This window comes from Rhincodon typus, chromosome 40 (genome assembly GCF_021869965.1).
Source record: "Rhincodon typus isolate 14 chromosome 40, sRhiTyp1.1, whole genome shotgun sequence".
NCBI classification, from domain to species: Eukaryota; Metazoa; Chordata; class Chondrichthyes; order Orectolobiformes; family Rhincodontidae; genus Rhincodon; species Rhincodon typus.
Window position 1 is genome coordinate 6,773,812 of NC_063371.1, and position 13,715 is coordinate 6,787,526.

The 13,715-nt window shown below is 41.8% G+C and overlaps 2 protein-coding genes across 3 annotated transcripts in view; one reads left to right on the forward strand and one right to left on the reverse strand.

The window, feature by feature from the left end:
• Positions 1-13,715, reverse strand: part of polm (polymerase (DNA directed), mu) — a 225,292-nt gene that overhangs the window by 155,639 nt on the left and 55,938 nt on the right. The gene's annotated exons all lie outside the window — the stretch shown is intronic.
• On the forward strand, positions 4,353-12,105 carry LOC109929375 (lysoplasmalogenase-like protein TMEM86A). Its single transcript, XM_020529046.2, has 3 exons — positions 4,353-4,600; positions 6,012-6,264; positions 8,855-12,105. The coding sequence occupies exons 1-3, from the start codon at positions 4,568-4,570 to the stop codon at positions 9,298-9,300; spliced, it is 732 nt and encodes a 243-aa protein (XP_020384635.1). The 5' UTR covers positions 4,353-4,567; the 3' UTR covers positions 9,301-12,105.

The following is a 13,715-nucleotide window of genomic DNA, read 5'->3' on the forward strand; positions in this document are numbered from 1 at the left end:
TGGACCAGGGATCTTTATACCTTGAATCTAAACCCAAGTTGACAGAAAGTACGAATGAGGTTTCAGTCCTTAACAAAGCTGTTATTTATGACAAACAAACAAATTCTAAATATGAGTGAATTGCTAGGAACCATTGGCATATAATGCAACTAGTTATATTCAAATAGCCCCTTCAGGGTTTTAGCCAAGCACTCCTTGATTGGAACTTTAAAAGTAAACACATTGCAAAGAGGTAATCTATTTCTAAACTGTCTCCCTTCTTTAGGGATAATTGGTTTACACATCACCTTCAGTCAAGACTGCAGAATCCAACTCAAGCTACGAGTGTTTCACCTGGTCAAAAGCAATTCCTTTGCAGAACCATCTCACTGAAGCCCAATGCTCTACATTGTTTACATTTTTTCGCTGATAAAATTGAACTGTCCCAAGAAAAACAAACCACATCACCCTCCAGGCAGTCTTTCTCTTTTATAGTACTGTGTTTCAAAGAAATGTAGCATGGCTTTACAACTACTTACAAGTTAATCCTTAACCCACATGTCACGAGTTCAAAATCCAAAATGAAAGACATCAAAATATAACCAAATCACACAGCTGGGTGAACCAGAATCCAGCTGTCCAAGACCAGCCATTTTTGGAAATGGAAACGAGTGCAGCCATCTGCAATGAAGTTGTAGTATTATTTTGGTTGATTTCTTGGCAACAACCTGATGCCTGGTACCTACAGTTGGACAGTTCTTGTTCCGGTGCTGCACTTCTGATCCTCCCTGGGATAACCATAAGACCACAAGAAGGAAGAACTGGAGGAGACTGTTCGGCCCCTTGCCTGATCCACTATTCAATAACATCATGGATGATCTGACATTCCTCATGTCCACTTTGCTGTCCTTTCTCCAGAATCTTTGATTCCCCAAAAATGTTTCTTTCTCAGTCTTAAATATAGACAAGGACTCTCTGTGGCAAGGAATTCCAAGGACTTCCAAATGTCTTGAGAGCAGAAATTCCTCATCCCTGCCTTGAATTATTTATTTTGAGACTATGCCCTCTGTTCTGAGACTCTCCCATGAGAGGAAACATCCTCTCAGCATTTACCCTGTCAAGTTCCTTAAGAATCCTATATGTTTGAATGAGAATGAGAATACCTCTCATTTAAACACCAGTGAGTAGAGTCCCAACCTGTTTAGCGTTTGCTCATAAGACAATCCTTCCATCCTGGGGATCAACTGAGTGAGCCTTCTGAATGCCTCCAACAGGTCATATATTTCCTTCAATCAGGGGACCAAAACTGCCCACAGTACTCCAGATGTGGGTTCATCAGCTTCTTATAGTTGGAGTAAGACCTCCCTACTCTCGATGCCAACCCAAGGTCTTTTTCCCCAGGGTGGGGGGAGAGGGCACTGATTTAAGGTGAGTGGGGAAAGATTTAAAAGGAACCTAAGGGGCAACTTTCTCACGCAGAGGGTGGTGCGTGTATGGAACGGGCTGCCAGAGGAAGTGGCAGAGGTGGGTACAATTCCAACATTTAAAAGGCATTTGGACAGGTACACGATTAGGAAAGGTTGAGAGGAATTATGGGTCAAACGCAGGCATATGGGACTGGTGGTGGGGCAACTAATAAAACTCTTCACTGTATTTTCCATGTGAAAGTAGACGTGACAATAAACTGCCAGTTAAGTTTAGGATTCCTAATCGACATGCATAAGTTGGGCCGAAGGGTCTGTTCCGCGCTGTATGACTCTATGGCTGTGTAACCCGGTTCAAATAAGTCCAGCACTGCAGTCACTTCCTGATTCCGTTCTGCACCCGAGCACGTTCAAAAGGGTGACATTCCTGTGTTCGATGTCGGTGTGCCGACTCAGGATGAGCACGGACAATTCGCAACTGCCCTGGCCTGAAGGCAAAGCCTTCCATCTTCTAGCTGTCACAGCGGGATGGAGGGTAAGGTCAGTTCGTGGTCAACTACACATGGAAGTGCTCGGTCAGCTGCGGAGAGCAATTGCAGCACCATAATCTTACCTGACGCCGTGCAGAGACCAAGAGCCGAAAACCGGAAAGTGACTTCTGCCTTGTAAACCTGCCATTCCGGATCCACCCCATGTGTGCAACGGTTGAATGGAACATATCGACAGGCCTCTGATGGAGCATGGAACAAGTTCCCTGACTTCTGGGAGCCAGTCAGGAGAAGTATTAACCCATCGGGTCAAACCTTAAAACCCTCTGGGAAATGGCGTTGGGTTTTATTGGTTAAAAAATGTTACCTTGCCTCGTTTTGTTAAATGATTCTATTGTCCACACACACACATACGGCTATGTTACACTGTCCCGGCCAATGGCTATTTGCAATTTTTGATTCAAAGAAACTTTTGATAGGGATTTTGTGCACTCAAACAGATCCTGCATCTCACAACCATGCAAGACGTTTAACCAAAAATCGTATTCGCAAGCCCAAGCAGAGTACTGGTGAAGTGAGACTCTCAAAATGATCACCTCACGTGCATAAGAGGGTATGAAATCAAACGTTAAAAGACTGAGCTGGAAAGAACGGGAAACAACGCAAACAAGCACACTTGCAATCAATAACGCTTTCGATTTGTGCACAGTACTGCACGGAATGCCACGCAATTTTTGATCTGCCCTGTCGAGCCGATCAAAATTAAAACAGCAAGACGACAAAAAGAAAATTGGTTCAGATTTCTCTCCGAGATACTCGGTGATATTGACTTGATTCACATCTCCCTCAGCCAGATGCACTGAGGCGAATTATGTACGTGGTGGCAGTGGGCTGTATGTTAATAAAAAATCAAATATTTTACATGAATTTAGTGTTGAATTGGATTGAAAATAAATCTATAGTTGTAGCAGAAAATGTGGAAAACTAAATTATTGTATGAAAACAAAATGGCTGTAACAGCAATGTTATAGGGCAGAATTCTATCTCTAATGAATTGGGGCAGGAGATGTCCAAGATACATTTGAGAAGTTTGAACAAAAGTGAAGACTGACATTCAGGACCTTTCTAAAGAATTATGGAAGATGAAGGAATCTGAAACGGCCTTTGTGGGCAGGAGGGAAAGGTTAAATTTCTTCAATAGCTCAAAGTACAGTGAAGGTGACAGCAGAAACTCAGTCAATATTTTTCAAAGGTTTGGCACATATTTTTAGACAAAGTCAAAACACTGGATTTATCAGTATGAATTTTAAGGCCTGAGACAGGAATCAGATGAGCCTATTGACAACATCCAAACAAAACTGAGAAATACTGCCAGAAAATATAGATTCGATGATACAGATCAAAGGCTTCTATCGGCTCATTTTTGGCTTTGCACATCTTAAAGTACAAAAGTAATTGATTGTAAAGAGCAGGCTCACAAAAATCACAGGCTGTAGACATTACCAAAGTATATTAAGCCAGTAAAGCATATTAAGTGGGACATCCTGTTGCAGTTGTACAGGACATTGGTGAGGCCACTTTTGGAGTTCTGTGTACAGTTCTGTTCATCCTGATATAGGAAGTATGTTATTAAACTGGAAAGGATGCAGAAAAGAATTGCAAGGATGTTACCACGACTGGAGGGTTTGAGTTAGAGGGGGAGGATGGATAGCCTGGGATATTTTTCATTGGAGGTAGGAGGCTGAGGGGTCCCTTATAAAGGTTTATGAAATCATGAGGGTCATAGATAAGGTGAACAGCAAAGGTCTTTACCCGAGGGTAGGGGAATTCAAAACAGGGAGGCATAATTTTAAGGTGAGAGGAGAAAATTTTAAAAGGGACCTGAGAGGCAACTTTTTCACACAGAGGGTGGTTTGTGGAATGAACTGCCAGAAGAAGTGGTAGATGCCGGTACAGTTACAACATTTAAAAGACATTTGGACAGGTACATGAATAGGAAATGTTGAGAGGGATATGGACCAAACGCAAGCAAATGGGACTAATTTAGTTTGAGAAACCTGGTCAGCACGACAGGTTGGATGAAGGGTCTGTTTCCATGCTGTGTGACTCCATGACTCTTTATCGACTTACACTATCACTTGGCCAAAGATAAAAGAAGTTAGCACAGACCAGGAATCACATTGGAGGATTTTACTGTTTCTTGTGTCCTATTCACACAATTCACGAATTATTTCTCAGAAATATGGGCTTAACAACTGGCATCTCAACACTGGACATCAATTTGCTGATGTCAAAATTTGAACTCTTAGCCCTTTGCAAATTACATTTTGCTTTCTTGGAGTTGCTGATAAGATTTGCAGTCCTCCGAAATTTTTACAACTTGTTCAGCCTCGCGGAAGCTGCCAGTTTGGAAAGACCAATCCCTTTTTTGATTCTTTGTGTCCTCCCACCAAAGGAGGATGGATTGTCGCACAAGTAGAAGCTTGTCTGCATTCAGCAGTAGGCAGGTTTGCACAGAAGTCAGTTCTGATAAAGTCCAGCTTCCGGCCGGGACTTAGGTCAAACATTTCGGAAGGCAGCGATGAGAAACTAATTGGAGGGTGGACATGCTGAAGTTTGTGGTGTCCCTTTGCCATGTTGTGAGTGACTGATCCGGTTGGGAGCGATCAAACAACAATGGCTATGAAATGGAAAACAGTCGCATTTCAAGTAAGGAATTTATTTAACATGTGTCTGCGGGATGTCGGTTCCACCCATGTAACGTCACTGTCAGGACAAATAAGAGCTTTTCTGCCTCCTGTCGGAATGGCTTCGCTTTTTTTGGCGTCTTTCCACCCTCATTCTGAAGGAATGTATTCTTTTATATTCTACAAACATAACAATCTCCTCGTCAATCGAGACAGGGCGTCAGTGCCTGGACTCCGATTATTCTTAACAATCATTTCAAATATAATTCTGCTCTGTGAAGGCGTACGCGCTGCATGGCAATCAACAACAAGAATCCTGGCTCATTTTTCCCAAAGCTAGGAATATTGAGACAAGTGTTCATCTCATCTACTACAGGAGCGAATTTGCTGAGTTTATCCCTTCACCTGTTTGTGGCTTGGGTGGGAATCGCCATGCGTAAAAAGTTCGTGCTGAGTGATTGTGGTCAGACCGGTATCCTGGACAGGTTTTGCTCACCTGAAGGAGTGTGAAAGAAAAGTCCCAATTTTTTTCCTTGCAAATTGACGTGGGTTTTTCTAAAATATTATTTATTCTCCTTCTCGGAGATTACGTACCTTTTGAGTGGATTGCTAACTGTACATTATTGTGAGGCACAACACATGGCAGCGATGTGGGACAGCCTAGGTGTACTCATGGGTCTTTGCCTGTCTGTAAATGAGACCGATTCTGTGACCACCATTCAGGGGTTCCTGAACATTACCGAGCCTCTAATTCTGCTGGAAAACCACATTACTTCCTTCCAAGGGTAAAGTTTTGTTTGTTTGACCTTCCACAGGAGATATTTTAGTGCATGACTGTGTTCTACCACAATGTGGCAAAATACATCAGCAAAACCTATTGGTTCAATGAAACACAGCTATTCGTAGAGTTTTAAAACAATGAGCTCCGGTATGATGGACAAAATAGTTTTCTGTAGCAGTGAGCCCACACAGCTAGCAAAGGACCAAATTTAATCTTGGTCTCGGGGTGTCAGTTTGCAGTCTTCAATTGGTCTCAAAAACTCCTGATCGAAAATTTAAAAACGTAGAAGGTGAACAGGATAAGGTGTGGCTGTAAACTGGAGCTGGATTACAGTGATGTATATCAAGAAATTGCCACTTAGTTAGGATGTTGGAGAGTTGCTGGTACACGTGGAACTGTACCCTGGTCGGACGAATCTGCACTTTGTAAAACAGGGAGATAGCTGGAAGGATCAGGAATCTAAACATTTTTTGAATAAGAACAGAACCATGAACAATGCTCTGTGGTTCTTTTGCAGAATCGCCAAAAATGAAATACCACTCACGAGTTACACAATTTGATTCACTTGTAGCAAAGTATCAGAAGCCACTTGAGGAATAATGCTGCATTCTTTTCTGAGTCTAATAAGCTCTTATTTGTTTTCTTTCTGAAGGAGCTGTGCAGATTTGTACCCTTCCTGCTGAGTGTCTGTATTTACTTTGTGTTGGCACCGCAGTCTTCTTGTCCCCTGTGGGTGAAGGCCTTCTTCAAATGCTTGCCCATTTTGTTTCTGTGTACATACATTTTGACTCATGAAATAAACATGTACACACACAACAAAGCTCAAAAGCTCCTTGCAGGCCTCCTATTTTCAGCGGCAGGCGATATCTTCCGGACCACTTCTCCACAGCTATATCACTTGCATGGTAAGTTTTGGAAAATAGATTAAAGGTTTGCAGTTTATAGAAATTATGTAAATGTTAAACATTATTCCTGACATATTTCAGTGATACTCTTGGGAGAGATATAATAGGCTTGGAGGGATAGGCACGGAGTGGAGAGGTGGAGAGAAAGATCTTGTTTCCATCGGACTTCCATGATACTGCTTCAAAAATTTATGATTTGAGACTGAGTAGATGTGATTGATTGTACCCACAGGGAAACAACTGAGGTGCTACTGAATTTGACCTAAAATTTAAAATGATGGAAGCGAGCAAAAGATTGTAATTTTAGAATTTAAAATTATGCCAGAAAGAAAAAAATCATTCCACAGAATGGATTGTGGATTTAAATATTGCAAAGAAAGAAGCTACTGCTCTCAGTCACTGCCAAAAACTCTATGTCCTAACTACCAACTTTACTCTACTCCCTGATGACAATCTGAGATTGATAGACTCTTGTCATATGTTTAGTGTCATATTTGAACCTACAATGAAATTCTGATGCCATGCCTTCTCCTTCATGAAGATCTCTTATTTCCACCTCAGTATCATTTTGTGCCTCCACATATGCCTCAGGCTGTCTATGTCTTAAATCCTTATCCATGTTACTGTTATCTTTAGATTGATTATTCCACTGCTTTCCTGGTTGGCCTCCAGCCTAACAACTTGCAAAGACTTGAGCTCCCTCAGAACTCTGCTGACTGTATTTATACTCACACCAAATCCTAGTCAGCCATCACCATTGCTCACTCTTTTTATCTTAATGTAAATGGCCTGTCTCTTCCCAAACTGTGGAGCTTTCTCTAGTTCTACAACTCTTCCAAATTTCTGCAATGTTCCAGTTTTGGCATCTTCTGCATTCTTAATTTTCACTGGCCCATGACTATGTGCCATGCCTTCAGCTGTCTGCGTACCAATCTGTGGAGTATCCACCCTAAACTTCATGTTTGAAATGGCTCCCTGGTACTTATCTCTATTCATTTGGTCACCCATCCTCACATTTCTAATATTTGCAGAAAATGCGAGAAATGAGTCAGGTAGTATTTGTAATCAGAGTGACTTAGTGCTCATTTGCCCAATGGGAGATAATTAGCTAAGCTCCTCAATCTTTTCACTGGCTAAATGTCAAAATTATTATGCCCCTGTGAACTATGTTATGGGAAGGGCTGACCAGTAGGAAATTGTATTCAATCTGGATATGTGTGAAGTGACCACATGGGCAGGACGAATAAGGCAAGAGAGTGCAAGATAAATAGTAGGACCTTAAGAAGCACTGAGAATCAGAGAGACCTTGGTGTGTATGTCCACTGATCCCTTATGATTTCAGGACATGTGGATAAAATAGTTAATAAGTCATAAGGTATTATTAGCCTTTATCAGCTGAGACAGAGTGTTTAAGATGAAGGAGGTCATGTTGGATCTGTACAAAACGTTGGTTAGGCCACAGCTAAAGTAATGAGTGCAGTTCTAGAATCCACATTATTTAACAGATGTGACTGCACTGCAGAGGGTTCAGAGTAGACTTACCAGGATGTTGCCTGGGCTGGAGAACTTGAGATTTGAAGAGAGACTGGATAGGCTGGAATCGTTTTCTTTGGAGCTAAGGAGACTGTGGGCGACATGATTAAGATGTATAAAATTATGACGGGCAATAGAAAGGGTAGACAGGAAGGAAGCTTTCCCCTTAGTGGAGGGATCAATGACCGGTGCATAGATTTAAGATAAAGGTTTGGAGCAGATGTGAGGAGACATTTTTTCAATTAAGGGTGGTGGGTATCTGAAAATCACTGATTATAAGGGTGGTAGAGGCATCTGAACAATATTTTGGTATGCCCTTGCAAAGCCAAGGCAGACAACACTATGGACCTAATGCTGGCAAATAGGATTGGAATACTTAGGTGCTTGTTTTTCTGTGCTGCAGACCTCGATGACTGTATGACATAAAGACATCAGCTAGCTTAGCACTAAGTTTTACAAAGTAGAAGGCTTGAGGTTTGATTGCTAGTCTTTGTTAAGATGGTTTATTTTGGTCAAGAAAGTGTTGGGTTGCATGAAATGGTCTCAGTGTCCAGCAGTTCAAACAGAGAAAATTGTGTGAGTTTTCCCAATCCACATTGCCATCCAGATGAGGCAGGTGGAAATTCTAATTCATGTGGATGTCAACTGGAAGGGCCCTCTTGCGATGCAGAGGACCTGGAGGCCTGGGTTCAAGTCCCACCTACTCCAGAGGTGTATAATAACATCTCTGAACAGGTTGATTAGGAAAAATAAGTTACATGAAAAAAAATTCAAACAAGGACTTCATCAGACTCCCCTGTGATAGTATTTACTGTTCCTCTTTAGGTGAAGAATAGCAATCTTGCCATGTAGCAGAGACACTTCAGAAAAAAATCTGCTTCAGGAAAGGGGTAAAAAAATCAAAAATAAATGGAAAATGCAAAGTTTTAGGTAAGCTTTAGCAGTCACAGATAAATAGTAGGAGTATTAGAGAAAGATGGTATGTGAAAGCATCTATATGAAGAAGATGATGAGAATGGAATGATTGAGTGTCTAGGAAGATTTTTTTTTGTTTCAGGAGAATCTATGTTTGGGCTCGCACACGTTTTCTACATCTGGATGTTTGGCACAAAACCTTTAAACCTGTTAGCAGGCTTTTTCCTTGTGGCTGTTGGCACCATATATATGCTGTTCCTCAACAGATGTCTCTGGGATCAAAAGCCCTTCCAATGGGCAGCCTACATCTACATCACATTAATTGGAACTATGGCCTGGCGTGCTAGTGCTGGCACACTCTTCAATCAGCACTGGTCTTGCATCAAATTATTTGCCACAATTGGAGGAATGCTTTTTATAGTATCTGATTTCACTTATGCTGTGAGCATGTACTGCTTTCCCTTGTATAACACTGGAATTATTGCAGCTACCTATTATACGGCACAGATGTTTATCACACTTTCAGTTGTAAAGACTAAGAATAAGGTGATCAAAAACCAAAAAAAGAGCAACTTGCCATTGTCTTAAATGATGACGAGTTGACAAATTCTGTATATGTCTTTCTGCACCTAATAAGATATTGAGGTAATGCCCACAGGAAATAAAGGTCAATTGTTTTCAATGAAACAAAGACATAGGCCATATTTTTGTCCTCACTTCCCCTTCTTTTACCTCAAACTCTCAAAATTCAAAGGAAACAAAACAATTTCCTCCAAAATTTTGACTTCTGTTGCATGTAGAACATTCATGTCACATTGCTCTGACTGGAATTCTGCAACACAGAGGAAGTATTTTCCATCAAACATGATTACACTGAATTCACAGAACAAAACAAGCCATTTGCCCAAATGCAACTCTACCACCGTTTCAAGCAGTGAATTCCAGATATCTGCAACCCTCTGGGCTAAAATCATTCCCTTCTAAACCTCCTGCTCCATACTTTCAGACTGTTACCCTGGTTAGGGAGCCCTCTACTGAGGGGAAATGTTTCTCCTTCTCTATCCTATCAATGCCTCTGAGAAAAAGAAAACAAGGTGCGGAGCTGGATGAACACAGCAGGCCAAGCAGCAGGAAAGCTGACGTTTCAGGCCTAGACCCTTCTTCAAGATCTAGACCCTACTATCTCCAATGCCTCTGAGAACTTTGTGCACTTCAATCAGATGCCTCCCCCTCAGTAATCTCTGTTCCAAGAAAATAAAAATGCCTGTATATAGTCTCTCTTCACAGCTGAATTGCTCTAGCTCAGCCACCATCTGAATGAATCTCCTCTGCACCCTCTTTTCAGCAATCATGTGCTATTGTCTGGTGACCGTAGTGGTGACTATATTACAGTGTGGTGACCATAACTTGCTTGCTCTTGTATCCTTTGAGAAAATGTTAGAACAGGCCATTTGTATAAGTTCAAGACAATCAGGCACAGCCAGCACGATTTGCCAAAGGAAAATTATGTTTAACTTATTTAAATGAGTTCTTTGAATGAATAAATTATGCTACAGATAAAGGAAAACCAGTGAATGCATTGTATTTAGATTTCGGAAGGCATTTGGTAAGGCACCAAATCAAGGTTATTGAGGAAAATAAAAGTTCATGGTGTTTGTGGTAACAAATGGGCATGGATGGAAGGTTGGCAGGCGAACAGGAAACAGACAGTAGGGAAAAGTGGGTCTTTTTCAGGATGGCAGGATGTCACAAAGTGTGTGCCAGAGGAGTCAGTGCTGAGGCCTCAACTATTTTATATATAGTGCAATGATTTAGATGAAGGGACCAAATATACAGTAACTAAATATGCTGATAAGAAAGACAGGTAGGATAGGTTGTGAAGAAAACATAAGCAGCCCACAAGGGATACAGATAGCCCAAGTGAGTGGGCAAAGATCTGGCAAATGGAACAAAATGTAAGAATGTGTGCAATTGTCCCTTTTGGCAGCAAGAATATAAAAAAAGGTGTATGATATAAATTGTGAGAGAGTGCAGAGCTCTGAGATGCAGGGAGATTTGGATGTCCTAATCCATGAATTGCACAGGGTTATATGCAGGTACAGCAAGTAATCAGGAAAACTAATATAATGTTATGGTTTATTGTAAAGGGAATTAAATGCAAGAGGGAGGTTGTGCTTCCGTTACACAGGGCATTGACAAGACATGTCTGACGTACTGTGTAGATTCACTTGTATATACATCGCCATACTTAAAGGATGTTAATGTGCTGGAAGCATTCAGAGAATGTTTACAGGACTAATAACTAGAATGAATAGATTGCCTTAAAAGGAAGGGCTGCACAGGCTAGGCCTGTATACTCTGAGTTTAGAAAAGTCAGAGAGATTTTATTGAAACATAGAAGATCCTAAGGGGACTTGGCACATCATGAAAGGATGTTTCCTCTTGTGGGAGAATCTAGAATTCGATGTCATAGTTTAAAAATCAGGGGGCATCCATTTAACTCACAGATGAGGAAACATTTTTCCTTTCAGAGGATGGTGAGTCTTTGGGATTCCCTTCCTCTAAAGTAAATAGAGATTCTTTCCATTTTTTTTCAGAGGTAGATAGATTCTTCATTACCAAGGAACTGAAAGATTAATCAGGGGGTGAAATAACTCCACAGAGGCCGGTAGCCTTTCTCCAAGTCACCCTTTATGAACAGTCCTTGACTTTAGTACTACCTCATTCTGAGTCAGCTCTCGGAGTGTCAGAATCTCTGACAAGCCTCTTTTGTCTCTGTCAGCCAGGGCTCCCTGACTGGATCAGATTAACTGCCGCAAACAGGGAACTCAGATTCTTGGAGATCCATCTAGCTGACCTCATTACAATCATTGCACTGATAACACAAATTAAATGATTTAAACACACATTCTCATTAAGCACAAAACATCCTTTATAAATCGAAAAGAAACAAAAGCATTTGTATAATATCCAAACATGACTCATATCATGCTCACACCTGAGTCCATCTATCTAACACCTTGGTCAGTTCAGTCACTTGTGATTTCAATTTCATTTTTCGTTCATTGGTGATTCGATGCAGGTGAGGATCACTCTGTTCCCCTCTCAGGGTGAGTCTGTAGGTGGCTGTACTGACCGATGTGGCTACCGCAGGCTCTGTTACACTTGGGGCAGAAGGTTCTCGCAGGGAGGAATGGGTGGGGTGTTTGTGCGGTGGTATGCTCCTTTCGCTGTTTTTGTCTGGCTTCCACTTTTTCCCGATGGCAAGTTTTGGGGTGCTCAATGCCTTCCCTGACCAGGCTCCTCCTCCACTTTGGATGGTCGTGGGCCAGTGAATCCCAGGTGCCTGTGGGAATGCCACACTTCTCTAGTGAGATCTTGAAGGTATCACTGAAGCGTTTCCTCTGTCCACCTGAGGCCTGCCTGCTGTTTCGAAGCTGGGAGTAGAGCTTGGAGGGAGTCTCATATCGGTCATGCGGACAATATACCCAGCCCATCGCAGCTAATCAATGCTTCACCTCACTGCCAACATGCTCCCTGCTGGAGTGGAGCTAACTTACAGAGCCAGCAAGAAATTATTCAACCTCCACCACCTTCGAGCCAAAACCAAAGTCATCCCAACCAGTGTCATTGAGCGGCAGTATGCAGATGATGCTGAGAGGATGTACTCCACACCATCATCAGCACCTTTATGGGCATATGAGAGCATGTGTCTCACTCTGAACATCCGCAAGATGAAGGTTCTCCACCAACCTGGCCTGACATTATGGAGCGAACCCTCGCTCATCAAGGTCCAGTGGGAGGCCTTAGAGAATGTTGACCACTTCCAATACCTCGGGAGTATCCTGTTGGTCAAGGCAGCTACTGATAAGGAGATCCAACACTGCCTCCAGTGTGCTAGTGCAACCTTCGTCCGCCTGAGGAAGAGGGTGTTCGAGAACAACAACATCAGATCCGACACCAAGATCATGATTTACAGAGCTGTGGTGGTCCTGCCCTCCTATATGGCTCGAAGACATGGATTGTCCACAGCAGGCACCTCAAGGCACTGGAGCAGTACACTAATGCTGCCTGCGCAAGATCCTGTGAATGCACTGGGAAGACAGACGCACCAACACCAGCGTCCTCAACGAGGCCAACATCAAGGCACTGACCACCCTTCAACTTAAAGGCTAAAACTGCATATAGCTTCTTGTTGGAGCCTTCACATACCTGAGCTTCAATGTACTCAACTTCACATAACCTCTTCAGTGTTTAATTCCAAAACTTCTGGTTTGAGTCTGGGACTAACACTAACTCCTCAATCTAAGGTAACACTGTATACCCTTCCCTTCTCAGGAACACTGGTCTGCATTGCCATTCTTTTCTAAGGATTTCACAGGTCTGCGAGCCAATGTCAAAAGTGAAACTAAAACCATTTATCTCTCTCTCTCTCTGTCTCAGCTTTGGGTGTTTTCCTTCAGCTTACAAACAGCAATTTCCAGAACTCTAACAAACCTTTGAGGCCCCATTATTTACCATGCAGCATCGCAAAACAATCGAAATGAACAAAATTCCATTAGCAATGCACAAAACTTACTCACTCCAAAAACAGTTTTCAGAAGATGTTTTTAAAATAAATCACCATGATACAGAAATACTTTCAAGTTAAATAGTTACTTAAGACAGACAGACACCCCATTGCTTACTAACTCAAAAAACAAAAGACCAAACTGACAACAAATAACATTAAATATTATGTATATGAATCCTGCACTTTACAACACAATACTGGGAGAGATTTTCACCAGGAAACAAAATAAATTGTGCATTCAGCATTTAGGTTTGAAGGTTAGCATTTTTTGTTATGATTAGGAAAACACCCATAGCTTGAAGAAAGCCTTTTTGGGTTGGCCAATTTGCAGAAGTCTTGCTAAAATTCAACGTATGAACTGTTACTCACGATAAAGGAGATGGTTTAGAATTTATTAAGAAATGGGTTCCCTAGGTATCAGCAGTTTAAT

Excerpts from the sequence above, each read along its gene's own strand:
- LOC109929375 (XM_020529046.2), top strand. The coding sequence starts at position 4,568 with ATGGCTATGAAATGGAAAACAGTCGCATTTCAA. Across the intron at positions 4,601-6,011 it reads GGAAAACAGTCGCATTTCAA|GAGCTGTGCAGATTTGTACC; the intron begins GTAAGGAATTTA and ends TTCTTTCTGAAG. Across the intron at positions 6,265-8,854 it reads ACAGCTATATCACTTGCATG|GAGAATCTATGTTTGGGCTC; the intron begins GTAAGTTTTGGA and ends TTTTTGTTTCAG.